This window comes from Podarcis raffonei, chromosome 1, assembly GCF_027172205.1.
Source record: "Podarcis raffonei isolate rPodRaf1 chromosome 1, rPodRaf1.pri, whole genome shotgun sequence".
In the NCBI taxonomy this organism is placed as follows: domain Eukaryota; kingdom Metazoa; phylum Chordata; class Lepidosauria; order Squamata; family Lacertidae; genus Podarcis; species Podarcis raffonei.
The window spans coordinates 133623022-133650988 of NC_070602.1; the positions used below are offsets into that span (position 1 = coordinate 133623022).

The following is a 27967-nucleotide window of genomic DNA, read 5'->3' on the forward strand; positions in this document are numbered from 1 at the left end:
AAGTAGTATTACATTCTGACAGTTCCTCAGCTCTCTGGGGGCAACTGGAAAACAAAGACACAACTTAATTTAGTAGAGGCTTACCTATATTGCTTCCTTACGTCGTAGCCAACAGCATTTGTCTCCCAAATTTTTGTCGCCAGAGCCCGTACAGTATTGAGGAACAGAATAAAGTTTAACTGTAAAACAGTTTACAGGTGTGTGTTATTATTCCCACTATCCCTTTAGAGATATCAGCTGCTTGCCTCTATAACGGCAGGGGCAGACTTTGGTCTTTCAAGTTTCAGCGGTGCCCTGTTGAAGGTCAAAATCCCCCCCCCATGCCTTCTATTTTACACCTGCACTAAGTCATAGTTGTGGTGCCCTGCAGCACACCCCCCCGGCCCCCGCGCAGCTTGGTGCCCAGTGTCGGGAACTGACTGTGCTGCCCTAAATCTGCCTGTGATAACTGGAAGGTTTTGAGGGCACCGTGCTTCTGGAATTTAGGAGCAGGAAATGATTCTCCATTAGTTTCCATTTCTGTTGAGATGATTACATCGTTAAGCCAATCCAGGCTGACAAGCCCAGGCTCCAAACTGCCCAGTTCTTGACATTACTGCACTTAACCTTCCCCAGTTTCTTCGCAGTCCACCCCACTTCCCTTGACTTGGCACCATGCCCATGGGTGTGAAGTGGAAAACTGGAATGAGCAGCACAGAAACTCAATAAAGCACTGTGTGAGAATACGCCTCTCCAACAGATGCAGTTAGGGACACTCCCTGGGACATACACTATCTGTTAACAGTCCAGGGTGCAAGTCCAGATTGTAGCCTAAAAGCAAATGGCAGGTCAGGGCCAACATAATCCAAGCTACAAATATCCTGCAATCAGATATTAATACACCTGCAGCTCAGTCCTGCCAAAACAGACCAGAGCGAGCCTCAAGCAAGCGGGAAGAGAGGCCATTCAAGCTGGCCCAGCCTGTTTCCATAACAAGGACACCTTGCCCTTGTTAGTATTGCTATTGTCCACAGCAGGGCAGAGATCAGCAGATGAAGCTTTTGCTGGCCATGGCGGTGCAGTGAACCAGGAGAAATCTCTTCCTGTTTTCCCCACCACCTGTGTAACTTCTAGAGCAATGATTTAAAAGAAACCTTTCTCAAGTTCCCTTTAAGAAACAACACCAAAAAGGGAGAAAAGTAAGGATTTCAATGAGTCTTCCCTCATCAGAACCCTTGGATGGTGGGATGTCATTCCCCCACTCCCACTGAACCCTCTTAGTCAGTAAGAATCATGGGAAGATGCAGAAATTGCTTGGCTCCCTATCTCTTCTTTGTACTGGTTGTTTACATCACCCCTGAACTACTTCCATCAATTACGGATAGACAGCGGCTATTTTCAATGTTCACTAAAAATAAATACATATGAATAATCCTACCCCAATCGCTACTAAAACTGGAGCTTGGTAAATCCATTTTATGTCTCCAGCACTGAGCTCCCAGCACCTGCGAAATCAAGAACATTTCTACATCAATAAATAGAGCAGGAATAAATGGCCAAACAGTATATTCTTTCCATAGTTGTGTAAGGCTCTATTAATTATGGAGGGTGCACAGAATAAGCATTTCAGGCTTTTTTAAAAATCGGCTTTAAGATTCTTCACTATTAACAAACAAATGCAAATTTTGGGAAGCAATAACAAATGAGTATCACACAGGGTGAAAATTGCCACTCTCGTTACAATTCAAGGCAACCCATTCAAGAGCTAAAGATTATGAAGATGAGGCCCAGGTCTTGGAAACAGCAAAATGTTGATGTAAATGGCCCCCCACTCTGACTATGCTACTTCAGGGTAGAAGTGGGGGAACATAAATGAACCACTTGAATTATAAAGCAATAAAGCCCAGTAACATGCTACTCACACCATCTTTTTCATGAGAACTAGGCTTAATCACAGTCTTCTGAGCCTAAATGCCACATTCAATTTATTGTGTTGGGGTTTTTGTTTTACTTTTATATTTCAAACATTTATGTCCTGCCTTTCAGTGACCGTTCATCATTCCCAGGACAACTCATTAAATAGTTTGTTTCTTTGTTTTGTAATACAAAAAAAGGCAAACAAAACAGCAGCTTAAAATAATTTCGAAGTTTGGCAGGATAATTTCAATGATTGTCAATGTTTACAAGCCTTTAAAATAAAGAGGTATTTGCCTTGTCCTGAAGTCATAGCAAAGAAGGCAGCAGGCCTAGAAACAAGGTTCAGAAGACTGGCAACCAAGAAGCAGATGCAAACATCAGGTGCTTGTAGAGCAAAACCCAAGGAGGAAAAGATTTCCGGGCTGGCCCGTCCTTCACAAAGGTGTCCCCAAATAAACTGAGGCCTGCTCCCTGCAAGGGATCGTGTCCAAAAGCAAGCTTTTACTTGCAACTTAATTATTTCCTGGGATCATGTCTTCATAGCTATACCCTTCTCAGCTACGAGACTGCTTTGAAGACTGTCTCCCCTAGGACAGAAATGGGGAGCCTGAAACCCTAGATGTTATCAGACTACAATTCCCACAATCCCTGGCCACTGGCCATGCTGTTTGGGGAAGATGGGAGCTGGAGTCCAATATCTGAATGGCTACTGTTATGTACTGAAGTTCTCACCCTGGGCCAGCAAGGGGATACTGTAGATAGTTTTCACTCAGGTCCGCATATGCAAAAGAGGAATTGAAAGTGACGTTCAGTGATTGGATAGTTACAGAAAATGGTTACTGTTGCGTTGTAGTGGAGCTCTATATAAGCAGGCTGGCTGAACCCTTCAGTTCAGTTCTGTTCTGGCCTGTGAATAAACAAGAGTTGTTTGAAGAATCGCTGTGTCGTCTGATATGTTCACCCACAACTTAACAGCTACAGGTTCCCCATTCCAGATTTCCAGCACAGCACAGGAGCGCAGAGTATACAATAGGGTCTCATATTGACAGGAAACGAATCCCCGACTCAAAAAGTCATTTCTGTTCAAAAGTGAAAAATGCTAAAAGAAAGTTCTCTTTTAAAATCATTTGCTGCGGTGACTTCCAGCTATTGTGGCAAACTTGACTGTCACATACAGAGGAGCAGCATCGATTGGCTGGCCCAGGGATCTCACTGGATTGGTTTCCCATTGAAAGGCTGGCATTCTCCAAGTGCTTAGTGGAGCAGAGAAGAGGCATTTTGCAGCTGAAAACAGAACTTTTGTTTTAACCCAATCCAACACCTGTAGCAAAAGGCTGAACAAATAGAACTGGGCTTTTTTTAGGGGTGGTGTGGGTGTTTGAGAGTGCATGTGCTTGGAAAGGTGAGCCTCCTTGCTTACTGAATCATTAAAACAGCCCCAATCCAAGATGGGCAAGCCTCTTTGAGCACATTCTTACTCACATTGTAGCCTGAACCCAGTGTGGGTTAATCCATTTTGCATTACTTTCTATGGGAAAGCACGTCTTGGTTTTGGAATGGACTTCCAGAACAGATTAAGTTTGAGAACCAAGGTACCACTGTAGTTTCTCTTACGTAGACCAGCTGTGCCCTAGAACAACTCATGTGTGATTGTGCCCTTCTCTTTCACAGAAGGAGAGAGACCAAATATAGCAGGCCTGCAACCCGCCTGCACTGACTGTATTTTGTGCCCGCTGGCTTGTGGTAGCTGAACATTTCAGAGCAATTTAAAAGCCTGGAACATTTCTTTTTAAGCAAACAGCATTTCGTTTAAACCTCAACAGGTGAAAGAGGCGAAAGATTTATATGACCTGAAGAGAAACCAGAGAAGGGTTGGTTCAGCAAGGAAATGCAACACTTTCTTCACATAATGAAGAAGAAATTGAGGACACATCACATCCACTAGCTAGTAATTGCTCATTAGAGGTGAGTTGTCTGATTAATAATTTTGTATAAGGTTAAGCTTTTCTAGCATAGTTCTGTCTCCAGAGGTACCTTTGGGGCACTGTAATAGCGAGAAGAACTATTATTACTGCTAAAAGAGTACTTTTGCTCATAATGTATTCTTATAATTTCCTTCCCAAGGATGCATTGATACTCTGCAAGAAAACATTTAACAGGGGCATGATCCAACGTGGGAAGGTGAAGTGGGAAGGTGCTGCCCTGGTCAGACAGTGTGCACAGTGCTCACCCCCACTTGCCACCCCAACCAAGCTTTACTTATTGGAGAACATAGGCACCATCCCTGGGGGCCTTGGCACTCACAAAATTTCCACTGTGGGTGCCCGGCAGGTGGACAGGCAGCCCAAGACCCCTGCATCGGAGGGGAGGGGGAGGGAGCCCCCTGCCCGTTCCAGGAAGCTGGTGCCCGGGCACACATCTAGAGGATTTGGGGAGGAGGGAGTAAGTGATGCCCACCAGGCTGGCTGCCCATCAGCACCCACCTAGCTGCCCAGATGTCAGCCACCGGAGCTTCAGCCATCACACACTGAATGAGCACCCACAATATTGGGCAGAACCCTGGCGCTCCTGCTGGGGACCAACAGCTGCAGCTTCCGGGTTCTGGTGCCCCTTCGCGGGCACACAGATTGGGAGATCCCAGTGGGAGCAGTGGCGTAGGGGCATGCCTGCAGAAGCACCCTTGGATTCTGCCTCCTCTGGCAACTGGAACAGCTACGCAGCGTTCTTGGGAAGGGGTCCTGGTATTCTGGGACTCACAGCTGCTCTCTTGTGAGCGCCCGGTCTTAGCATAGTAAAGCAGCACAGACAGAGGCGAGGAGGTATCTGGGCATACCTGCTTTATTTCTATTAATTACAGGTTAAAGAACATAATAAACACGTCTGAAAGGAGCAGCCCTCATACAGACATCCTGTCTCGTCACAAGACAGAGCAGAAAGAAAAAGTACAATAGTACCAGAGTTGGAAGTCACACAGACAGGCTTCCTTTCTCATGGAACAGAAAGTAAACAATAGGATCAGATGATTCTTGCAATGGTAGGAGCGAAATACTAACACTGCCTCGGTCTCAGTTGCCTTGTGGCAACAGGTATCTGCAACGGGACAGTCAGGGGCTTTCCATTTTCTATTTACTTGGGCACATACCACCTACTGTCAGCAGCAAACATCCCTGGGCACTGCCAGGCCCCAAAGTCCATCGTTGATGCCTGCCCTGGCACCTCCTGGTAAATGCTACCTGGTGCTCTGAGCAACATAGGGCTGCTGGGTGTAGTCCTGTCGCACTATGCTTCTTAGTGCTGTCTCAGACTTCTCCAACTTGCAGGGCTTTTGGATCCATGGAAAGCCCAAAACAGCCAGCGATCATGTGCCAATGCCACATCCCACACAGGAGGCGTTTGGCCCCTCGCTCAGCTTTCGCCCCATTCTCTTTCGGCAACTCCTCTTTCTCCACCTCCTCACCGTTTCACTTTAGTAAGCTATCGGGTAAATTTCCAGCAGTGGGAAATAAATGGAGAGGAGGAAGGACTACCGTGGGCAAATTAGTTAATGGGTGCTTTAAAGGAAAAGGAAAAAAGGGGGATTTATATCAGCTGCTTGTTAGCCGCTGCTGGAGCTCAGGAAGTGGGAAAGGAGACAAAAAATACCTTTCTGAGTGCCGAGAACAGTTAATGACTGGCCGATTTAAATCCCCTCTCTTTTTCATTTTCTTTTTTGATAAACCATCAGCTAATTTGCACACAATGTTCATTAAGTGCAGCATATGGGCGAGCCTGCTCTTTCAACTCAAAAATCACTGCAATGGAATATATAGAACAGGAGAAGTAGAACTGGGTGGGTGGGTTACTTGGTGCAGGGAAAAGCAGGGGGAATGTGTGTACTACAGCCCTAAACACAGATTATTCCTCCACCACACCCTTTCGAAGTGATCTAATGTGTGCACAGCAGTCATTTCCCTTAAAAAAATAACCTTAAATACAAAAAGGGGTGGCGGAGGGGGTGGAAATCATTCTCCACTGAGGTTAGGAAGGCCCACAGAAGGAAAACTAGTAGGAGCAATCAGAGCAATTGTGACTCTTTAATGTTAACTGGTGACAAAGTGAGAACAAGCAAACCAAGCAGGAATCTATTTATTTAAACATACAAGGGGGCTTATGCTCATTGTTTGCATCCCTGGCCAGTGTGTGAAGGGGCTCTCTGCACGTACTTCAATAATACGCATGCTGGCTGAGAGCACAGGGGTGTGTTCCTGCAGCACAAAGCAGCAGGCGACAAGGCTGCCTTCTCTTCAGGCTGGGCTCAAGTCTTGATTCCAACCTGCCATCCTAAGGCCTTTCCCCGCTAGTCAGAGGACCGGAGGCAAGGAACAAAACTGCTCGCACATTTGCAAAGCTAAGCAGGGTCTGGTGTTGTTAAGTTGTGGGCGAACATATCAGACGACACAGCGATTCTTCCAAAGCAGCTCTTTATTTGTAAGCTGGAACAGAACTGACTGAGGAGCTCAGTCAGCCTGCTTACATGGAGCTCCAGAACAATGTAACTGTTGCCATTTTCTAAAACTATCCAATCACTGAACGTCACTTTCGATCCTTCATTTGCATACAAACTATCCAATCACTGAACGTCACTTTTGATCCTTCATTTGCATACAAACTATCCAATCACTGAACGTCACTTTCGATCCTTCATTTGCATACAAACTATCCAATCACTGAACGTCACTTTCAATCCTTCATTTGCATAACTATCTACAGTATCCCCCTGCTGGCCCAGGGTGAGAACTTCAGTACATAAGAGGTGTGGTTTCACATTGGATGGGAGACTGTGTGCTGAGATTTCCTGCATTCCAGGGGGTTAGACTAGATGACCCACAGGGTCCCTTCCAACTCTACCATTCTGTGGTTCAATGATTCTAAGCTATTTGTCCACAGATTGGCTTCTGAAACCTCAGCTGCTGATAGATAAGAGCATCTGTCTGCAGCCTGCAGCTCACTCTAGAAGGCTGTCCAAGCAAGGAGCCTGGCCTGTGAAAAAGAATTAATTGTCCTTATGACCAGTTATCTTGCTCTCTTTTTTAAGAGAGAAATAAAAGGTTTTCAGTTACTTTTTCCTTCTCAAAGCAATCCAGTCTAGCAAGTGCCAATTTTTAACATCTGCAGGACTTCTGGCTGGTCATACATGGCATGTCTGATCCTTAGGGAGCTTTCTATAATTTTCTCCAGATATTTGCTAATTTATTATCTCTGTGAGGCAAATTTGAGAGAGAGAACGAATGGACTTGGACACATTACAGCCCTAATGAAGCACTGTTAGGCACCATTGATTTAAGTGGGAGAGGTTTAAGTATGGGATCCTTAAATTTTGCATTTTAATCAATGGTCTCATGGCCTTCCAGCAAACAGTGCAACAGCCTTTCTGACTCTAAGTAGCTCCGGGTGTGATCAGTCCTAGACAGGAGCATGCTCAGGAATCCTCAAGGTACATTATCTTCAGTCACACAGCAGAGAAAAAGAGGGATATAAATGAAGTAAGGTGGAATTTCATAATGCTTAACTCTGGCTGGATTGCACCTTTGATAGCTATCTCGCTGAATATAATGGCAAACAAAAAACTGCCTCAAAGCCCCACCTTTGTGGCTCCTGATCCAGGTAGGATGATATGCTTGCCCTCTTTTTGTGTGGTCTTCAGTTGGATCAGGAGCCACAAGTTTTCCTCACATGTTAAGCGGGTGGTGGTGGTAAATAAGAAAGCTGAGTGTCAGCAATAAGCGGTTGCTGAGGAGAAGTGGGGGGCAAGGGGTGTGTGACTGGGATAATTTCCCCCAATATAAAACATTGCCAGCATGCTTAAGGGCTCTATGCTTCCACTCGCCCCAGCACTAGAAAGCAGGGGTGCGAGGGGGTTTGCCTTTCCCCGCTGCTTTCCCCGGGAAGATCCACTCTTTGGTGCTAAATTGGAACAAACAGCAATCCGTGGAAACCTCGCCAAAGAGCAGTTTTCCCAAGGGGGAAAGCAGCCAGGGAAGAGGAAGTTTGGATAAGCCCCCAGTCGAGGCAACTCAAGCCAAGTGCATTCAGAAAGCACCACTGCTCAAAGATCTGTCTGAGGGGTTGGAAAGAAACAAGTCTGCAATAAGTGAAATATATCTCACCGCTCCAAATGAGATAAACATATATTGATATTCCTGTGACATTTAAATAGGGTGTTCCAGATGCAAACCTTAACAGAAGAGGGAATTTCAGCCTCTGTGTCTTGAAAGGCAAGCCAAGCCTGCCTGAAGTTCTCTCTGACACAACCATGAAAGGAGAAGGAGCCCCTTCCCCTTTCAATGTTCAGAACAGAACAGGGGAAGAACTACATTTTAAAAACCGGGCTACAGTTTTCAAAAATCCAGATTGAATTTTTTTTAGTAAAATTACTATAAATTTGTTTTATAGTGCCATTGTTCTCCGTAGCTACCTGCAGTTCGGTTTTTGAAGGGATCAGAATTAACAAAAAAGTTATAGCAATTACGTAGTTGTCAGCAGTTTGAAAGCACGTCAAAGTGCAAGTAGATAAATAGGTACTGCTACAGCGGGAAGGTAAACGGCGTTTCCATGCGCTGCTCTGGTTTTCCAGAAGCGGTTTAGTCATGCTGGCCACATGACCCGGAAGCTGTACACCGGCTCCCTCGGCCAATAAAGCGAGATGAGCGCCGCAACCCCAGAGTCAGTCACGACTGGACCTAATGGTTAGGGGTCCCTTTACCCTTTGCCAATTCCAGGGTAGTTCACACTGATACATGAGCCAACATCAAATATGGACAGTTTACAATAGAACATATATGTAATAATAATAATTTTGACATTTATATGCCACTTATCTTGTCAGTGGGTTGCCCAAACCACTCTTGTAAACCGCTTCGATAGTTTTTTCTCTCACACACACTCTTTTACAATCAAGCAGTGAATAAATTGAACGAAATAAATAACATTACAAAATACTTGCCTGTTTAAAACTTTTATAAATGAAGGCAATGTGGGAGGCCTAGTCTAAACAGGGACCTTGAGCATATTTTCCATTAACAGTCTCAGAAGGGTGCACTGCAGAGATATTTTCTTCAAACCGCTATCTTTGGTTCTGTGTCAGTGTATACTCAAAATATATGCAGAATTGAATGGCAGTGTGCCAGTCATCCATCAATTTAAAAAAAGGAAAGCTCAAGTAAACTCTCTTCACAGTGTTCCCTTACCTTGCATCTGCCACGGTTGCTCGGACCACTCCCCAGGCCACTACAAAAACAGCCGGAAACCCTACAAATATGAAAAATTCATTGCCAACTGTTAGAACAGATTTCCCTTGAGGAACAAAAGAATAATTTATAATGCCTTTCTGCTCACTCAGAGAATATTAACTGAAGCGTTTAGAAAGAGCAGGCACAAAAAAACCCAGACAGTGCCCTTTCCCCATGAACAAAGCAGAATGTCTGAAAGGTCACTATCCACAGCAAGCAAAAAAACCTTCAATTTGTGCTGATGACAAATTGCAGCTAGCCTGAAGCTCACCTGCTTCCCATCCCATCTCCTCTTCCACTAAGTTCACATTTGAATTACCGGTAACCAGTTTATATCATCATGCAAACCTTAAACTATGGTCAGTTTTAACTAGGGTCTATTTAAAGAAGCCCACTTTCTGACCCATGACTCCTGCTCTAGTGCAGATGAATGATTCGGATTAAAGTACACTACTTTATACTATCTGAATTAGATCTATAAAATCTGTTTTGGCCTTACACAACCCACTTAAGATATTTTGGGTATTCTGATCAATGCACTTTGGAGTAACAAAAAATTCTGGATTACGTGATGCTAAGAATTAATGAACTGTGAGAGAGCTATTGAGGTTTCATACAGAGGTTTTTTTGGGGGGGGAAGCCTATGTTTTATTTACAAAACATAAAAATACATGAAAAGTCTTTATATCAAACCGATGGTAAAAAACAAAAACAAAAAAAGCACATCCAAGAAATATGGCAATAAAAACCCATACATATCAGATTCAAAAATGCTATAAAATTATTACTTTAAGAGTTATAATGCTATCAAAAAAGGAGAAGAAGGCATGTGACCTAACATGATCATCTTTATCATCATCATGTTTATTGCAGTGCTTGAAGAAAACTCACCTTCTCAGGTAACTCTAAACTTAAGGGCTATAACCCTTACTTTGAAACAAACCCCTTGTACTTCTCTTTAGACTTTTTGAGCACTTGGTTGAAAGAACCTGCAACGTGGTCCATTTCTGAATAATGCTGTTTTGCATGGTATCTCCTCTCTGAACAGAGAACATAGGTACCTGCGTATCATTATGGCTATTGTATATAACCCCTCTGGCACTGAAGGAGGAAGAGGTTTTCCCCCAGTAATGAGCAATTGTCACCTTAGTGCCTACTGAATAAATTTATCACTTCTTCCAAATCAGTGTCACTTAGCACTTGATGATTTAATAACACACCTACTGAATTCAGAGCAATTTCATAACCTGTAATTTGAAGAATATACCACAGAACGGTTTTCCAATATTATTTTATCTTCAAACATTCCCAAAATAAATGTGAGTTTGTCCAAAGCTTATTTATTTTGGAACGCACACATCACAGCAATTATTTTCTACATATTTTTGCTGTTTTTGGCATGTGTAAGATTGTTATTATATTAGGATTTTATTATTATATAATTCCATTAGCTAATATTGAAACTCCCCCAACATAATAACCAGAGCTCCTTCAAATTAAACTCTAGCAATGAGATTTTGTGACAACATGAAATATACCTAAATGACTTCTAGTGGACATTGTTTGGTGCATGGTTTGATCCTAGTAGTCTACTTGGAAATAAGTTCAATTTATTTCAATAGGACATATTTCCTAGTAAGGTATTTATAACCAGCCTAGAATAATATAATAATAGTGTTTATTTTAAAAGAAGATCTTCTGCCGACATTAAATTGACTTAAAAGAGAGCTTGAGAGTAAAAAAGCTACCATCTTTTAGCTCTTGAATCAGAACTTTGTGGCTTTAATAGCTCCAAGCTTGAGGGGAAAATGCGTTTAAAATTTGTCTTTAATGAAAATCTGCCTCCAGGCAAATTGAAATTAATCTATTGTTTCTGGTCGAACAGGAACTTGCAGGTTATGTTAGTGCTTCAGAGTCTCTCAGAAGTATCAAGCAGAGGCAATAGTCAGAAGCAAGGAATGTGATGATCAAATAAACCTCTATCCTGCTAGATTCAAACACTATTTTATTCAGTCTGATTCAGTGTAAGCCAGTTTCACATTATTATGTGTACCTCACCTCCCCAAACAGTGAAAGAACCAGGTGAATTTGGCATTTCGCTTTCAAAGGAATTAAAACTTACAGTTAGTCACGGTCCCTGCTTCACATCATTTTTTGAAACTCCTAGCCTTGCATCTTGACAAAATATAGCAGCATTAGTTCTGATGGGAGCTTGTTAACGTAAATCACTCGGGGTCTAAGTTGTGCACAGAAACTTCCCTCACATCAAGCCTGCACACAGCAGAGACAGGGAGTGGGTTGCCTTCTGCCTCAAGTGTCTCATTAGCTAGACAGCTCTTCAAGCACAAGTGAGAACTGCGACATGCGCGGAGGCATGGATAGAACAGAGAACAAGGCAGACAGAGGCTAAACAAACCTTTGTGAGACACGGATGCTGCTAGCAAACTACAGACCAACAGCCTCCTCGTTTTCACTTGATGGTGGTAAAGTTGTGTCTGGACTGAATTTCAGGTCTCACATGACAGAATGGTCCTGAACTAAACGTAAGAAAGAAAAGGTCCAGGGTTCTCCTAGACATGGCAGGCTTCTCTAGGTGCTTTTCTGCGAGGCAGCATACCAACCTGTGAGCCTCTTGTCTTCAGTGGCAAGTCCACAAAAGGGATTTTACACCACAATGAGAGACCAGAGGGTTGCGGCAGCAGAGGTGGGCTTGAATCCTAAGACAGTTAACTCAAGGAAGTTCAAAGAGGGAAGGGATGTTTCTTCTCTCCCCTGCAGAGACACGTGTCCCTAAAGCCTTTCTGCAAGGCTGTGGGCCATCCTGGACATGAGATGAGGAAGAGGGAGTTGCTGGACGATGGGCGATTTGTCACAAATCAGATTTGGATCCTGATATACATTATAAAGTCTCCCATCTGATGATTTTTTGGGTTGCTTTTTTAAAAAAAAGATTTGGGCAGTGCAATTATAGCAAAAATGACAAATTATATACGACTCTGAGACGGCAAGGCGGTGCAAAAGATCAAAGATTTCTCACTAAAGTTTGTGTTACATTGAAACAATAAATATTGTTTTGCTCCTATTCTCTATTTTTTAAGTACAATGAGTATCTGATTAGAAGTTTTAGCATTTGGGAGACATTCTTTTGTGAAATATTTATGAAATAAATTTGTATCTAGAATAAATCCTAATCACATGGAAGTAAATCCTATTGCAGTGAGAGATTTTACCTTCTTGGGCTCCATGATCACTGCAGATGGTGACAGCAGTCACAAAATTAAAAGACGCCTGCTTCTTGGGAGAAAAGCAATGACAAACCTAGACAGCATCTTAAAAAGCAGAGACATCACCTTGCCAACAAAGGTCCGTATAGTTAAAGCTATGGTTTTCCCAGTAGTGATGTATGGAAGTGAGAGCTGGACCATAAAGAAGGCTGATCGCCGAAGAATTGATGCTTTTGAATTATGGTGCTGGAGGAGACTCTTGAGAGTCCCATGGACTGCAAGAAGATCAAACCTATCCATTCTGAAGGACATCAGCCCTGAGTGCTCACTGGAAGGACAGATCGTGAAGTTGAAGCTCCAAGTCTTTGGCCACCTCATGAGAAGAGAAGACTCCCTGGAAAAGACCCTGATGTTGGGAAAGATGAATGGCACAAGGAGAAGGGGACGACAGAGGACGAGATGGTGGGACAGTGTTCTCAAAGCTACCAGGATGAGTTTGACCAAACTGCGGGAGGCAGTGGAAGACAGGAGTGCCTGGAGTGCTCTGGTCCATGGGGTCAGGAAGAGTAGGACATGACTAAATGACTAAACAACAACAACAAAAATCCTATTGAACTTCTGAGTAAGTGTGCATACAATTGCACTGCATGTTCGTTCCACTTAAGTCCTGTTGAAATCATTGTGACTTAAGTCATAGCACCATCAGTCCTGCACGTCCTGTAAATCTGCTCCGGAGGGTTGAGGGAACTCCCCCAGAACAAATTTAGGGTGTGTGCAGGGAGAGGAGAGTGTTAGAATATTCCGTTCCACCTTAAGAGGAACAGGCATGACTGTTGTGTGTCACATGCCTGTTTACACTCCAGCACAGCACAGCTTGCTGGAAACTTCCGTTTGTGTGTATAGCTTTTGCTTTTGCCCTTTTGCTTGGACACGAAGGAGAGCAGACATGTTTTTCCTTTGTCCTGATGCTGAATAAAATGCCTGTAAATACACTTTACACAGCCTCTCTCTGCCCTTCCATTGCGAAGAGTTCTTATGTCTGCTGGCTTGCGTGCCCAGCTTCTGGTGGCTTGTGAAACTTGGGTCGCAGTTACATGCTGATCCAAGGACCAGAGTTTGCCCGGCTGCCGGCCGGTGGGCTGGAGCCAGCTGGGAGCCTGCCAATTGCCCCCGTTCCCTTGGACACATCCCAACAGAGGTGGGGAGTTCCAGTGCACAGCTAGAACTCCTTAGAATCATAGAAGCGTAGAGATGGAAGGGACCCCGGGAGTCATCCAGTCCACCCCCCTGCAATGCAGAAATCTCAGCTAAAGCATTCATGACAGATGGCTATCCTTGCACTAGCAAAACCGTTAAGCTGGGTATCACCCATACCAATTTTACTAGGACCTACGCGGAACTTATTTTGGCTACAATCCTTGCACACTTACCTGGGAACAAGTTCTGCAGAACACAGTGGGGCTTCTTCTTCAGTAAGCATCCTCAGCATTGCACAGTCAGTTTGGACCTAACTCACAAAACTGAAAAAATATGTAAACCACCCCCTTCTGATTTTGTGGTTTGCAAAAAGAATTTAAAATAAAAAATAGAAAAGCATGGCCCAAGAGTTAATGTTAGAATGGACAGCACTAATCTAGCTTTAAATGGAAAGATACTGCTTCAATGAGAGACAAATGTACCTTACCCCAGCCTGTTAAGATGAAACCCCACAGGTACTGGGTATCCGAAAAGAAAGCCACAAATATTAAGCTGTGCAGATAGAGGCCTTCAACCAAGATCCAGTAGTAGTTGGTCGTCAAGAAGTAAATAAACATCACCACAGTAATCTTGCACCAGACCTGTCAACAGGTTCAAAATAAAGCAGCACAGTTGTGGTGGTCAGGGAAGCAGTTATATGTAATAGTATACTTGCATATTTATCCTAGTCTTCCAGTTTCAGTGGCCTTATTAATTTGGCATCAAGGCCAAGGCCAAGGCTATGACTCATGTTAACTAACATTGTTCAGTAAGTTTTACTGTTCTTTGTCGTCCCCACACAAAGAATTGTTTCAATTCTGTATTAAATTGTGAGTCATATGTAATGGTTGTGAAAATAACGGGAGTCTGTTATGTGCTTTAAAAACCCACACAATTATTTCCAGCTACTTAAAAGCAGCCTCTTCCACCAGATCGACACTTTTGCAGCCGTTGGGCTGTCCACCAGGGCCACGGTCGGTGTTTGCACAGCGACACAAAAGCTGTGAATTGAAGGCGTGTTTCCTCACATACCCAGACAGACCTCATTAAGGGCTTCTGCTCATGTCGTATGTGTCTTTATACACACAGCATATTGGTGGTGGTCAGCAGAAAGGGCTGGGCCAATAGTCAGACTGCTTCCTAGACACTCCCTGTGGACATTTGCTCATGTGGAAGACCTTTGAGGGACCACCCTGAATGCTCTCAATGGATCAGAACTTCTCTCTCTATTCTGTCACCAATACTGCTGCTCAAGGAAAGAGCCATAGCTGAGAGGTAGAGCATCCACTTTGCATGCAGAAGATCTCAGATCCAATCTCCGGCATTAGGGATGGAAGAGACCCTCACCTGGAGTCCTGGAGAACCACTGCCAGCCATTGCAGACAAACATGGCACCAGGTGGGCCACTTGTCCAGCTTCCTAGTTCCTAGTCTGCAATTCTGTGCTCTAATCAGCTAAAGTAGACCCCTCACAGTCTAGTATCAGAATCAGCCTTTCTTGTCTCCTAGTGCCAACATAAAATAAATGATTTACCTAGCAGGGAGATACCGCAGTCACAAAGATGGCTTTCCCAGGGTGAGGCTCATCCATTGCACTACAGGTGTGCTGATCTCTCCAATTTACTCAAATACGGTAAACTCAGCTCCATAATTTGTAGTAGGCCTTTAAAACTGGGTGGTGGTTTTTGTTTGTTATCATGGTACGTGTTTTTGTGTTTTTATACAGTGGTACCTTGGGTTAAGTACTTAATTCATTCCGGAGGTCCGTTCTTAGCCTGAAACTGTTCTTAACCTGCAGCACCACTTTAGCTAATGGGGCCTCCCGCTGCCACCGTGCCACCGCCGCACGATTTCTGTTCTCATCCTGAAGCAAAGTTTTTTTTTTAAGCGTATATTAATTTTCCAATAAAAACATCCGATTAACATATCAAATCAAATCCAATAAAAATAAAAAACTAAAATAAAAAAGGTCCAATTGTCTTCCAAATTGTAATAATTTTGTTTTGACTTCCCACGGTCTGAATTGCCACGGTCTGAAGCAAAGTTCTTAACCCGAGGTACCACTGTATTGTAAAACACAATATACACAGTGTTGCCCTGTGATCTTTGGGTGAAATTTAATTAAGGATAATAGTAGTAGTAGTAGTAAGTGGTATTGACTGGTCACACTGAAAACTATACAATTATCCCAAATATATTTTTTCACAGTTCTGCTGAAGCTGGGAAGCAACACTGCAAATAAATTGGCTCAAATGACAGTATTCTTTACTGAACTGTATTCTTTTCAGTATTATTTACTGAATTTCTACCCAGGATCTTGAAGGAACCCAGGATCCAAGTGTAGAATGTATTTATTTATATATATTTACTTTTTCAGCGTGTACTGGCTGACTCCTGTGGAGAGGGGTGACTTGGGCCCATTCTGAACCAGCTGAAATGCAACTCTTTCAAGAGTTCAGCACTGAAGTTTGAGCAACCAAGAAGGCTCAGGGACCATCACTGAAATCAGTAGATTTGGATGCCCGGGAAATATTAATGGCTTCCTGCTACCAACCATAAGGGGCGAGACTCAACGAAGGTGTTGCATGCATATGATGAGTTCCACTCATGTAACGGAATGAGGTTCCCCTGTGCCCTAAATCTGCTCTGGAGGGTTGGGGGAATCCCCAGAACAGGATTTAGAGGGTCCACTGGGGAAGGAGAGGGGAAAGGTCCCACTGGGCATGCTCCACTAAACACTACGCTGAATTTCACTCACAGCCCCTGCCTGCTGGGTCACTTTGGCTTCAGCTGCGTGATAGTATTCTCAGATGCGGATTGGGCGTGAGAGAATATTGAACAGTGATTCTGTTAGGTAACGATGGATGAACTTTAGCAAGAGGAGGGGAGAAGTACTTACGTACTGGGACTTGTCCGGGGCTGGAGCCGCTATGATATTTTGCAGGTCACCCATGAGCAGCGAGTCAAGCTCTTTGACTCCGATATGAGCATGAACTACTCTGTCTTTTATAAATATGCTGGTACCTCTGAGCATGAAAGAGACAAACAGATGCAGGTGTATATAATTCCGGGTGCAGTGAAGTCTCCTGTGTGCAAGGGGGGGAAACCTAATTAAAGGGAGCATAAGAACTCAAGAAGAGCCCTGCTGGATCAGACCCAGTCCTGCACTCTTGAAAAGCTCTTGGATTTACCGCGTCAGAAAAGGAAACCTCCAGTTGTTCCAAGAGCATCACTGAACAGCAGGTTACAATGGTCTACCAATTGCGCAGGTAAGCATTCTAAAACGTGACAGCGATAGGATGGTTTCAGTTGTAATATAAGCGCAGGCCCTTAAGGAGGAGTCGCTGCATATTAAACAAAGCTCCAATGTATTATGTTCCCTTCAAATGTCATAACAAAGAGAGAGGCAAACTAAACATTGCATGCAAATGAGTGAAAAGGGGTTCAAACAGTTACCATATTTTTCGCCCCATAGGACGAACTTTTTCTCCTCCAAAAATGAAGGGGAAATGTGTGTGCGTCCTATGGGGCGAATGCAGGCTTTCGCTGAAGCCTGGAGAGCGAGAGGCATCGGTGCGCACCGACCCCTCTCGCTCTCCAGGCTTCAGGAAGCTCTCTGCAAGCCTTGCAAGCCCGACGGGAGTTCCCGCGGGCTCACAAGGCTTGCGGGCAGCAGCCTGCAGCCCCGGAGAGTGTCCATAAGCCTTGTGCGCCCGGCGGGAGGTCCCGCCGAGCGCGCGAGGCTTGGGGCGGCAGCCTGCAGCCCGAAGCACGCTGAGCCCTCCGGAGGGCGCCCCGTGCTTTGGGCAGGTGTGCGCAAGCCTTGCGTGCCCGGCGGGAGGTCCCGCCGGGCGCGCGAGGCTTGGGGCGGCAGCCTGCAGCCCGAAGCACGCTGAGCCCTCCGGAGGGCGCCCCGTGCTTCGGGCAGGTGTGCGCAAGGCTTGGGGCGGCAGCCGCGGCTGGGGGTGAAATAAATTTTTTTAATTCATTTCCCCCCCCAAAAAAACGAGGTGCGTCCTATGGGCCTGTGCGCCCTATAGGATGAAAAATACGGTAAAAAAAATGAGAAAGAACTTGGGATGCTAACATTTTCAGCAGAGAAGTAGCTGCGTGTGGGAACTACTTAATCCTTTCCCCACCGGTTGTTTTTCTGCTCAAAATTAAGTCCTCCAGCATCTTTCCCCCACTGGGATTCTAGATGTGTATCTGCCATCATAAATATAGATGCAGCCAGCAGGAAAAAAATTAATCATTTTTCTCCATGCCCTTTCTTGGCTCAAATCTCAGCCTGCTTTTAATGTAATACATATATAAAGTCCTGGGCTTTGTTACTCAGAATTGTGTACAATGCTCAGTTTCCCCAGTGATATTGACTGGATTCAGGTGTTCAGCCCATGAAAGCCACTCCATTTTATACTGCAATTAAATTTATCCACTTGCCATTGTGAGGCAAAGAATGTGAGTGGCAAGGGAGGGGTAGTCATCGTAGGAATTGCAGACATTATGTCATCTTAGGTTTAAGAGAGGATGGACAGATTCTAGAGGTGTGATTTACTTGCCTGAAGTAGCCCATGATGAAGATTGCCACAGCCAGAGAGCAGAAGGAGATGGAGTACCCAACGGTGTACATGACATATAGGCGTTCAAAGAATTCCCTCTGGAGGAAACAGAAGATGTTCCAGGATTTCTGTTCTCCTTCAGCTCACAACTGAGAAGTTCTAAGATATGTCCATTAAGAGAATCCAGTCTGGAGCTCAACTGTTGTCATTTACAGACCAACACAATCCTATTCTGCATGGAGGTAAAGCCAGGATTGTACCTGCAACCCCATTGTGTTACCCATTCTGGGAAGGTATGCTCCAATCCGTACGGCTGTTGTATGATGCTAAACAATTTCTATGCATTGTTTTGGGGTGACCAACGTTTCTTCTGAGTGCCCCCTCCCTCACGGTGGTGTTGGAGATTTGCTATGTCCTGGCGAACGACTGAAAGGTGACGTTTCTCAAGTCATGGTAGTTTCTGGCACAGTTTACAATATTTAATCGTTATCAAGATGTATGCGCCCTCTCCTTATAGTGCAATCTAATTGCAAGAATTAAGACTAAAATGGACTGAGTTCTTCCCACCCTCTAATTTATGGATTAAAGGGACCCCTGACTGTTAGGTCCAGGCGCAGACGACTCTGGGGTTGCAGCGCTCATTTCGCTTTACTGGCCGAGGGAGCAGACGTTTGTCCGCTGACAGTTTTCCCGGGTCATGTGGCCAGCATGACTAAGCTGCTTCTGGCGAACCAGAGCAGTGCACAGAAATGCCGTTTACCTTCCCGCCGGAGTGGTACCTATTTATCTACTTGCACTTGGATGTGCTTTCGAACTGCTAGGTTGGCAGGAGCTGGGACGAGCAACAGGAGCTCACCCCGTCATTGCGGGGATTCGAACCACTGACCTTCTGATCGGCAAGCCCTAGGCTCTGTGGTTTAACCCACAGCGCCACCCACGTCCCTTAAAATTATGGATTAATTAGTAATAAAAGCCGGTTAGGTTCCCCAACACTCTCAGCACTAAAACACCCTCAAGCAACCGCAGCTTTTCAACTCTGCTCCTTTGCTGGAGAAAGAGCATGTACCTTTCCTGGGCTGTTTTCTGCTTGCAGGAAGTCAAAGCATTCTGAATAATTAGACCATGTCCGGTTCAAACTTTGCACAGAGACCCACGTTCCATTTGAGCTACAGTGTCGGAAAGCCATGCCTGGAAGAGAGAAGAGGCGCTTCCATGAGAAGGTTCTCCCCAGCTAGGTTTTGTGTAAGATAAAATCCAACATGAAACGTGTTGCTGGTACCTTTGTGATTGAAGTCATATATATAAGGAGGGCACGGGACAGCTAATGTTTTCCCCACAGACCCCCTGGGCCAGCAGACCAGACCATCCCATTCTGGGAAGCAGTTGCCTTCTGTAGGGGGAAAGCAGAAATAAGCTGTAAATGAAGAACATGAGAAAAAGCAGGAAAGAGCACAGTGTGTGATCCTCTGGGTTGTTTTTTTTAATGCTTTCAAAATTACTTCCCTCCAAATGAGGCAAGAAGAGAGCATTTTCTGCCTAAACGGAAGCTAAAAATATTCTCCAATTTGTGTCAGAATCAATGTGAACATTCAAGCAGCTCAGATTTACAAAGAAACAACTTTTCATATTGCAAGCAGTTACAACAGCACATATCGTTGGGTCATCTTATTTTGTTCTATGACAATTTAACAACTGGTCCCTGGATCCTGCAATTATCATCTGAGGCAGCAACACAAGAAGGGGCCTTTTCTGTGGTGGCTCCCCACTAGTGGAATGCTCTCTCCAGGGAGGCTTGTCTGGCACCTTCATTGCATATTTTTCAGGCGAAAGCACTTTGGCTAATTAAACAATCTATGGCCTTTTAAACTGGCGGAGTGGTTGTTGTGTGTTTCTATGTTATGTATTTTTGTGTTTTTATATTGTAAACCTCCTTGTGATCCTTGAATGAAGGATGGTAAAGAAATTCAAATAATTAACAAACAAACAAGCAATCAAATTAGTCAGAGTGAACACAAATTCCGAGAATGGTCTCAAATGCTTCTAGGTTGATACTGCCCCCAGAAAATTACGGTTTCCCCTGGAATTAATACATTTTCAGTGAAATGAACCAACACCGTTGCCTCAGGATAGTGAACAGAGACCTGGAACAGATTGACTGCCGTTATACATTTTGTTAACAAAAGCCTCAGCGAAGAGAAATATAAAACAGTTTCAAGCTATAGATAAGAAAAAAAATATATTCTGCAGACTCTCTCTCTCTCTCTTCATGCTTCCCTCTGTTTCTTCTGCCAAACATTTCCCCCCAATTGATTCGCACTCTTTCCATTTCTTCCAATTGTTAAGCTGATGCTCCTTCCTTCTATTCCTCTAGCTTCTCCTCATCAAGTCTTTGTCCAGTTGTTAGACAATGAAGTTCCTGTTTGCTCTTCTGTCCCTGTCTGCCAGCCCGTCTTTCTCTGAACACCTTCCTCCTCCTCCTCCTCCTCCTTCTGTTATCATTATTTCTTGCACTCTAACGGTAACTGAAGCTATAATGGTATTTTCCCATCCAACCTTAAATCTGCTTTAGAGTTTCTTCCTTTTAGGGAGGGGGAAAGCTCTTAAAGCTTGTTTTGGCTAACTATCGTCTCCCATTTCCTTTATTTTAATTTGAAAATTATCTCGGTGTTTGGAATTTATTATTATTTCACAGTGCAGTCCTGTGTGTGTCTACACAGAACCACACTCTGCTATTTTCATTGGGGTTCGCTCCCAGTTTGCATAGGAATGTAGTCTTACTCTCAGGTCCTATTTATGTATGCGACGACAGCAGCAAGAATGTTATATGCCCAGGGATGGAAGGAGAAAGAACCACATCAAAAGAAGAATGGATATTGAAACTGATGAACTATGCCGAAATGGTGAAATTGACTGGGAAGATTAGACACTAAGAGGACAATAAATTTAGAAATGAATGGATTAGCTTTATGGAATATATGAAGGAGCATTGTAAACATTTAAAAACGTTAGCAGGATTGGATTAGCACTTGTAATATAATCTGATAAAGGGTATTGAAAAAGGAGATTTAATAGATTGGAGAAAAGTATTTAGTTGCAGAAAAGAGAAGAGACAATTATTGGAAACTGAGAAGGGGAGTGGGGGGGGAGACCGGGGGACGGAAGAACCCCTATAAAGATATTGAATTTGTTATGGATTAACGCAAATAATACTGTATGCTAAAAATTTCTAAAATAATATAAAAATAAAATAAAAAGGAATGTAGTCTTACTCTCTTTTGATCTTCATTGGACTGAAGGTGATTTGGGGGGAAGCACCTCAAACTGCAGTTTTTGTCAAGAAACGATAGGCATGTTGTGGCTAACATGGTGTGTATGAGGCTTTGGAAACTAGCAGTGGGAGCACATTGGATGCCGAGTAAGCAAGAATGTGAACAAGACCTTAGAAATGCTGTCTGGAATGGGACGGGAAAAGAAAACAAGTTATTTAGAAAGGTCACCTCCTTCTTCCTGTAGCAGAGACGTGATATTTAGTTCGCACTGAAGTTTGGCCTCCAGGAGAAGATAAATCTGGTCCTCCATTGTAACTGTGTCATCGAAGTCATCCTGTCAAACACAAACCCAGACAGAAATAAGGTTGGTGAAGAAGGATCTTCTTTTAGGAGAGAAAAGAAGGTAAACAACCGAAGTTTTCATATTTCATAGTGGCTGCACTTTCATTCTGAAGTATTTGACACATTTTTAAGTAATAAATACCCAGAGCTTTGGCCATGGTTAAGACACTAGGACTTTACCTAACCTGATCTGCCTTCACCTCAGGTTTCCTAGTAACGGTTCCCAAATTTATGAAGAGGCAGACATTTCTGCTTGTTCCAGCAGAGCCAGTTACTTAAGAATCTGCTTCATGTGCTTTCTGTTCTGCAACATCAAAGCAGTGCCAGATCTACACATTTTGCTACAGTGGGCAAAGGCCTGCAGTGACAACTCCCTCCCCTACAGGTCTGTGTGCCCCTACACTGCCCCCCCCAATCTGCCATTTGGGACACAGCAAGGCCAGGGGGTGTGTCCTTGTCATCTGGGCAGCCCAGGACCTCCATACACATTGCCCAGATTTGTGCCCCGGGGAGGTCACTTTGATTTGACTTCCCGCCATCCATGCCCGCTCACCGTGGGCCTGAGCTGCTCTGCCGCCTTCGCCAGGGAGGGGTGGGGATCCCCGTGGAAGCCAGTGCCTGCATGGGGGCACCTGGCTGTGCCCCTCAGAATTTGGTATCCAGGGCCATGACCCCCCCCCCAGCCCCCTGCTAAGCTACTGCTCAACAAATATTACTATTGCTAAATGGGAAGAAGCGGAAGGATTCTTATCGAAAAAAAGACTTCTTGTTTTGGATAATGAACAGAGATGCCTGCCTGACCCTCCACTTACTGCAATAAATGAGGACAGCTCGGTGGATCTGAGCTTTCTGAAGCAGTGCGGAGAAGACCCTTCACTTTGAAGAAACCTGGTAGTGGTAGATTATTATTGCAGTTTATTTTAAGCTAATCCTAGTAGGAGATGGAAGACGCTTTTGAATGCAATAAGGGCATTTCCTTTGGTATGCACAGCTTAGCCTTTGGAGACTTTCACGTTATGAAGTCATTATGGAAAGGGCAGTTTCCTTCTGACAGCAAGCAGAAAACACAACACCTTCCTCCCAAACTGCCTGTGAGATTATGTTTCCACATCACCCTCCCCTCCCCCCCCCCCCCGGCTTTCTATTCTAGATTTAGGCTTCATCCTCATTGGGGATGGATGAGTCAGCCGACTGCCAGATTGTAATTATTCAAAGGTTTGGGCAACTGTTTCCCTTCCTGAATTTACAGGTCATGGTTGGACTGCCCACAAACTCTGCAGGGGCCCTCTTAATATAAACAATGCTTCTAAAGTATTTGTTGGAGAAAGTCTCTTAATGGAGTCAGGCTTCCTGGTTTCTTAAGTCCCAGGGAAAACAAACTGCTTGACCTCCTGCTTGCCAGCCTGGAGCTGCTAGTTGGAAAGCACAATTAGCAGTGCAGATCTGCCCAAGCCAACAGAGCTGTTCTCTGACTCCAACACTGGCAAAAATCAATACTGTATTAAGCAAAGGCTGCCAAGGCATATGTTAAATACTTGCATACAGCAAGATAAGGCAGAGGAGGAAAAACGGCCCAGAACAGACTCATGTTCCTATGAAATTCTCTTGATTTATACCACCTGTCACAAAGCAATTTAAATAATGCCACAGAGATAGAGAGATATTTACATGCATAGGGGTTGTGAGTTCAGCCACAGTCACTGCAGGGCCTCTGCTAATAAAATATCAAGGGGTGGGGAGCTGACTGGAGTGTTTGGGTGTTGTTAAAGGTAAAGGTAAAGGGACCCCTGACCATTAGGGCCAGTCGTGACCGACTCTGGGGTTGCGGCGCTCATCTCGCTTTATTGGCCGAGGGAGCTGGTGTACAGCTTCCGGGTCATGTGGCCAGCATGACTAAGCCTCTTCTGGCGAACCAGAGCAGCACACGGAAACGCCGTTTACCTTCCTGCCGGAGTGGTACCTATTTATCTACTTGCACTTTGACGTGCTTTCGAACTGCTAGGTGGGCAGGAGCAGGGACCAAGCAACGGGAGCTCACCTCGTCTCAAACCGCCGACCTTCTGATCGGCAAGTCCTAGGCTCTGTGGTTTAACCCACAGCGCCACCCACATCCCATTTGGGTGTTTGTTAGCTGCATACAAAAAATGTCGCCTTTGTCCGTTGTGAATTAATCTAAAATAACTACCTTGGTTTCACGCTCCATCGCTAACCTAGATTAGAACTTCCCATCCCCCTTAAGCATCAACTCACTAATGGGGAAGAAGCACCCATTTATCAGCTAAGTGATGCTGAGTAAGCACAGTAAGAGTAAAACACCTTTTACTTCTGGAATGTGCAACCGGTGAGTTTTACTGTATTCATGCAACTTGGAAGGAGAAAATAATCACCAGGATGAGTACAGCGTGGCCTCTCATGATGATAAATCAGTGGCGCCTCCCAGCTTCTGTGATACAGGTAAGCACGCTGCTAACTCAGCCACCCAGTTCCCTTAAAGGGGAGCACCACCACCCTCACCTGGGAGACCAGGAGCCCCTCTTTGTCTAGACCCCTCATGTATCACTCTAGCCTGCTTCCAATGGGATCAGCATACTAGGAGGGGGAGGGGGAGGAGTGCAGTATGCTGGACCCCCCACCCAAATGGGGTTGAGCTAGATGACCCTTGTGGTCCCTTTCGACTCTACAATTCTGTGGTTCTGTGAGGTTTGGAGGGGACTCCATTTAGACTCCTTTCTTTAGTCATTTAGACTCTATATGTATACGGCTTCAAATGGATGTTTCTAAGGGCTCATCCAAACTTCCTGGACCCACGCCAGTAGCAAAACACACAAGGCGCCTGGCTAATTTCTAACACTGCAGATCAGTGGCCAGCGGTGGACCTTGGGGCCCCCAATTTCAGCAGCGCCCTGTGTGAAGCCAAAATTTGGTGCCCCTCCCTGCCTCTTGCCTTCCATTCTACATAATAGTTGCGGCACCCCAGAGGCTTCACACCCAGTGCGACCAAACCGGTCACATTCCCCTAAACTGGCCTCTGCTGTGGCCTTCCTGACATTGTTCCCACCAGTCCCAGCCAGCAGCATCAATAGCTAAGGGTGACAGAAACTCAAGTTCAGCAGCATCTGGAGGGACACAAGTTCCCCATGGCTACATTAAATGCAACTCTGGGTCTCTCTCTCTCTCCCCTCGACAAATTTCAGTAAGGATCCTATGTGAGGGGGTAGCAATTCATGCTGGTAACTGGGCAGGACCCCTAAGTGTCAAATGGGGCATGAGATTTATCCTTCACACACTTGGAACAGCCCCTGGATGGGGCAGGGGAGACTTTCACTGGCAACCATGAATCTTCCTGTGTTTGTAGGTTACAAGCTGTTTTCTTAACACACTTATTAAAAGATGCCTGCCTGCCCCACATTCACTTTTTCAGGTATCAGAATTGCGAGCAGTGCCTTCAAAAGACATCAAAATCTGAAATTTGTTTCATGTGAGTAGTCCACAACATCCAGGCTCCTACAGGCGTCTGAGATGGCGACATCTTGCCTTCCATCTGGCCTCAAAGCCAACAATCCAATTCAGTGCCAGACAAGCTACAGGTGGGACAGAAAGGGCCAAATTCTAATCCAGCCTCAGTGCAGTATAGAGCTGCTTACATTAACAACAGCCAAGAATATCTTAAATCTTGCATGGTTCTTTAAATGCTTTTTAAAGGAAAAAAATCTCACCATGAGTGCACATGTAATCCTCTAGAAAAGACTGATTTACACTTAATGGTTAAAAAAAAAAAAACAGATGGCAAAGGGTAGCACAGAATACCTGCCAGCATTCCAGCAAAACAGCAAGTCAAACTCCCTTTCCGACAGAACCCGGAGCTGAATCACTCTTGGCTCAGAAGACGAGGAGGACTGACAGTAGCAACCGAGAACATCTGGCCAAAACGGGACAAGCCACCGATGCAACAGAAATGAGGATTCCCAGGGAATCTCGCTCAAACTAGCAGAATCCTATTTACCAACAGCATCAGTTTACAAATTTTGCTGCCTGAAAGGGGTTTCGGTCGCCCATTCCTTGGCTGAAAATCCGTGTAATGAAAACGAACATAGCTGTGAGCGCCTCCTGGAGGCGTTTCAAATAACCCACGAACTTTCAACCAGAATACTGATTTGGAAGGATTCCGAGACCCGTATTCAACCGCACAGCAAAACATCGAGAGATGTATTTCCTATGAAACTAATGCTGGGGGTCCAAGCAAGTTCCTATCGCGTTTTCTTACAGCCCCATCCTTGGACGGGATCGAATCCTGCGCTGTTCCAATGCAAAGGCTGGCTTTGCGCGTGGCTCAACTTGAGGATTCGCTTGCAGTGAATGCCCGACCCCGTTGGAAGTTGCAAACGCTCAATTCGGTGAAGCTCGCTCGGATCTGGAAGGTGAAACTACCCAAACCGTCGGTTCCCTCTCTTCCCACCCGCAGCCGGGCAAGACTGAGCAAGTAATGGGGGAAAGTGCGCAAAGTTGGGAAACCCAGACCTTTGGCAAATGAAGCTTTTAAGCGGTGTGTCGGGTGCGGGGGGGTTTGTTTGGTGTGTCTTTTTGTGCTTTTATATTGTGGACCGCCCTGTGATCCTCGGGTGGCGGGAGGTGTGGGAATTTAATAAATAGCAATAGTAATAACGATAATAATAATACCTGTGCCGATGCAGCCATAGCCAGAAAGCAGCCGCTCACCGCCAGGAGCCCCCAGGAGCCTGGCATCCTGCGCGCCACCGGAGAGCAAAGTTCCAGGCTCCGAGCAAAAGTCACGTCGAATAAAAGGAAAGCGCCGAGGAAACCCGATGGCTAAGATGGGGAACCCCGGAGGCAAGTTGCTAGTCCCTCCCAAGGCCGATCCCCCGAGCAGGTCTGGGCTTCTTCTGCGGAGAAGAATCGGCGCATCAAAGGAACGAGACCCTCCGGCTGCGGCGGCTTCGGGTCCTTCCAGTCTTTCTCCTCCGGTCGAAGAAAATGATGCTGCTGCCCAAAGCCTAGCCAAGGGAGGCGCACAGGTGCGTTCAAGATGCTGCCCACAGAGGCGCGCAAATGCGCTGAGCGCCAGCAACGCGCATCCGCCAAGCAGGAGGCGGCTGCGGATGCGCGCGTCGCCTCTCCGTCTTTCCCCTTTCCTAGGCGGGAGGCGGGAAATCCGGGTTTAGGATTCCCCCGCGGCGGGTTTTCCTCTTCTAGCAATTAGCCAGCCTCCCGGGATAAGAAAGGCGACCCTGTCCGGGATCAGGAAAGCCCTGGCCGAGGAGTGCCGAGTAAACGTGGAAGTCAAGGGATACGACCTAAGTGGATGGTAGGAATAAAATGGGCAGCGCGCACCATGGAGAGGCGCGTAAAGACGCGGGCTCCCCCGCAAGGAAATCACATGGCCAGAGCTGCCTCTCCACCATCCCTTTGGGGGGGGTGCTATGGGGTCGTGGATCTCTGCGAAGACGGGCAAAGCTGGAGTGGAGGGTAGGCAACACAGGAGTCATAGAAAAAGGAGCACAGGAGCAAAACAAGTGCAAAATGACTGTGCACTGGGGCAGGGGGAAATCCGAGCTTCCGTGTGTGTGTGTGTGTGTGTGTGAGAGAGAGAGAGAGAGAGAGACAGACAGACAGACAGACAGACAGACAAGACAGAGAGATTTTGTTTTATGGCAGTGCCGGATTTACCTATAAACTAAACATGCTATAGCTTATGGCCCCACTCTCCTGGGGGCCCCAAAAAAATTTAAAGGGAAAAAACCTGGATGTACATTTCCAAAATATAAGATAAAATAAATATTACTTTGATAAAATACATTATGTGCAAATGGCTTTAGATACATATTAGGTCCATAAATTACCATATAGGATATACAGTGGGACCTCAGGTTAAGTACTTAATTCGTTCCGGAGGTCCGTACTTAACCTGAAACTGTTCTTAACCTGAAGCACCACTTTAGCTAATGGGGCCTCCTCCTGCTGCCACACCGCTGAAGCACAATTTCTGTTCTTATCCTGGAGCAAAGTTCTTAACCTGAAGCACTATTTTTGGGTTAGTGGAGTCTGTAACCTGAAGCATATGTAACCTGAAGCGTATGTAACCTGAGGTACCACTGTATTCAACACAAAAATCAGCGACAATTTGTTGTTGACAAAGGACAGCTGGACATATAAAGG

The 27967-nt window shown here is 45.2% G+C and overlaps 1 protein-coding gene across 1 annotated transcript in view; it reads right to left on the reverse strand.

The window, feature by feature from the left end:
- Positions 1-26556, reverse strand: part of PTH2R (parathyroid hormone 2 receptor) — a 35649-nt gene extending 9093 nt beyond the window's left edge. The window contains exons 1-10 of the mRNA XM_053362946.1: positions 26471-26556; positions 21680-21785; positions 19462-19572; positions 19249-19370; positions 18183-18280; positions 16523-16709; positions 14073-14226; positions 9123-9183; positions 1418-1484; positions 85-179 (exon numbers count right to left, since the gene is read on the reverse strand). Coding sequence (XP_053218921.1) covers positions 85-179; positions 1418-1484; positions 9123-9183; positions 14073-14226; positions 16523-16709; positions 18183-18280; positions 19249-19370; positions 19462-19572; positions 21680-21785; positions 26471-26536 — 1067 coding nt within the window. The 5' untranslated portion in view covers positions 26537-26556. The remainder of the gene's footprint in view (positions 1-84; positions 180-1417; positions 1485-9122; positions 9184-14072; positions 14227-16522; positions 16710-18182; positions 18281-19248; positions 19371-19461; positions 19573-21679; positions 21786-26470) is intronic.
- Between the last annotated feature and the right edge of the window lie 1411 nt (positions 26557-27967).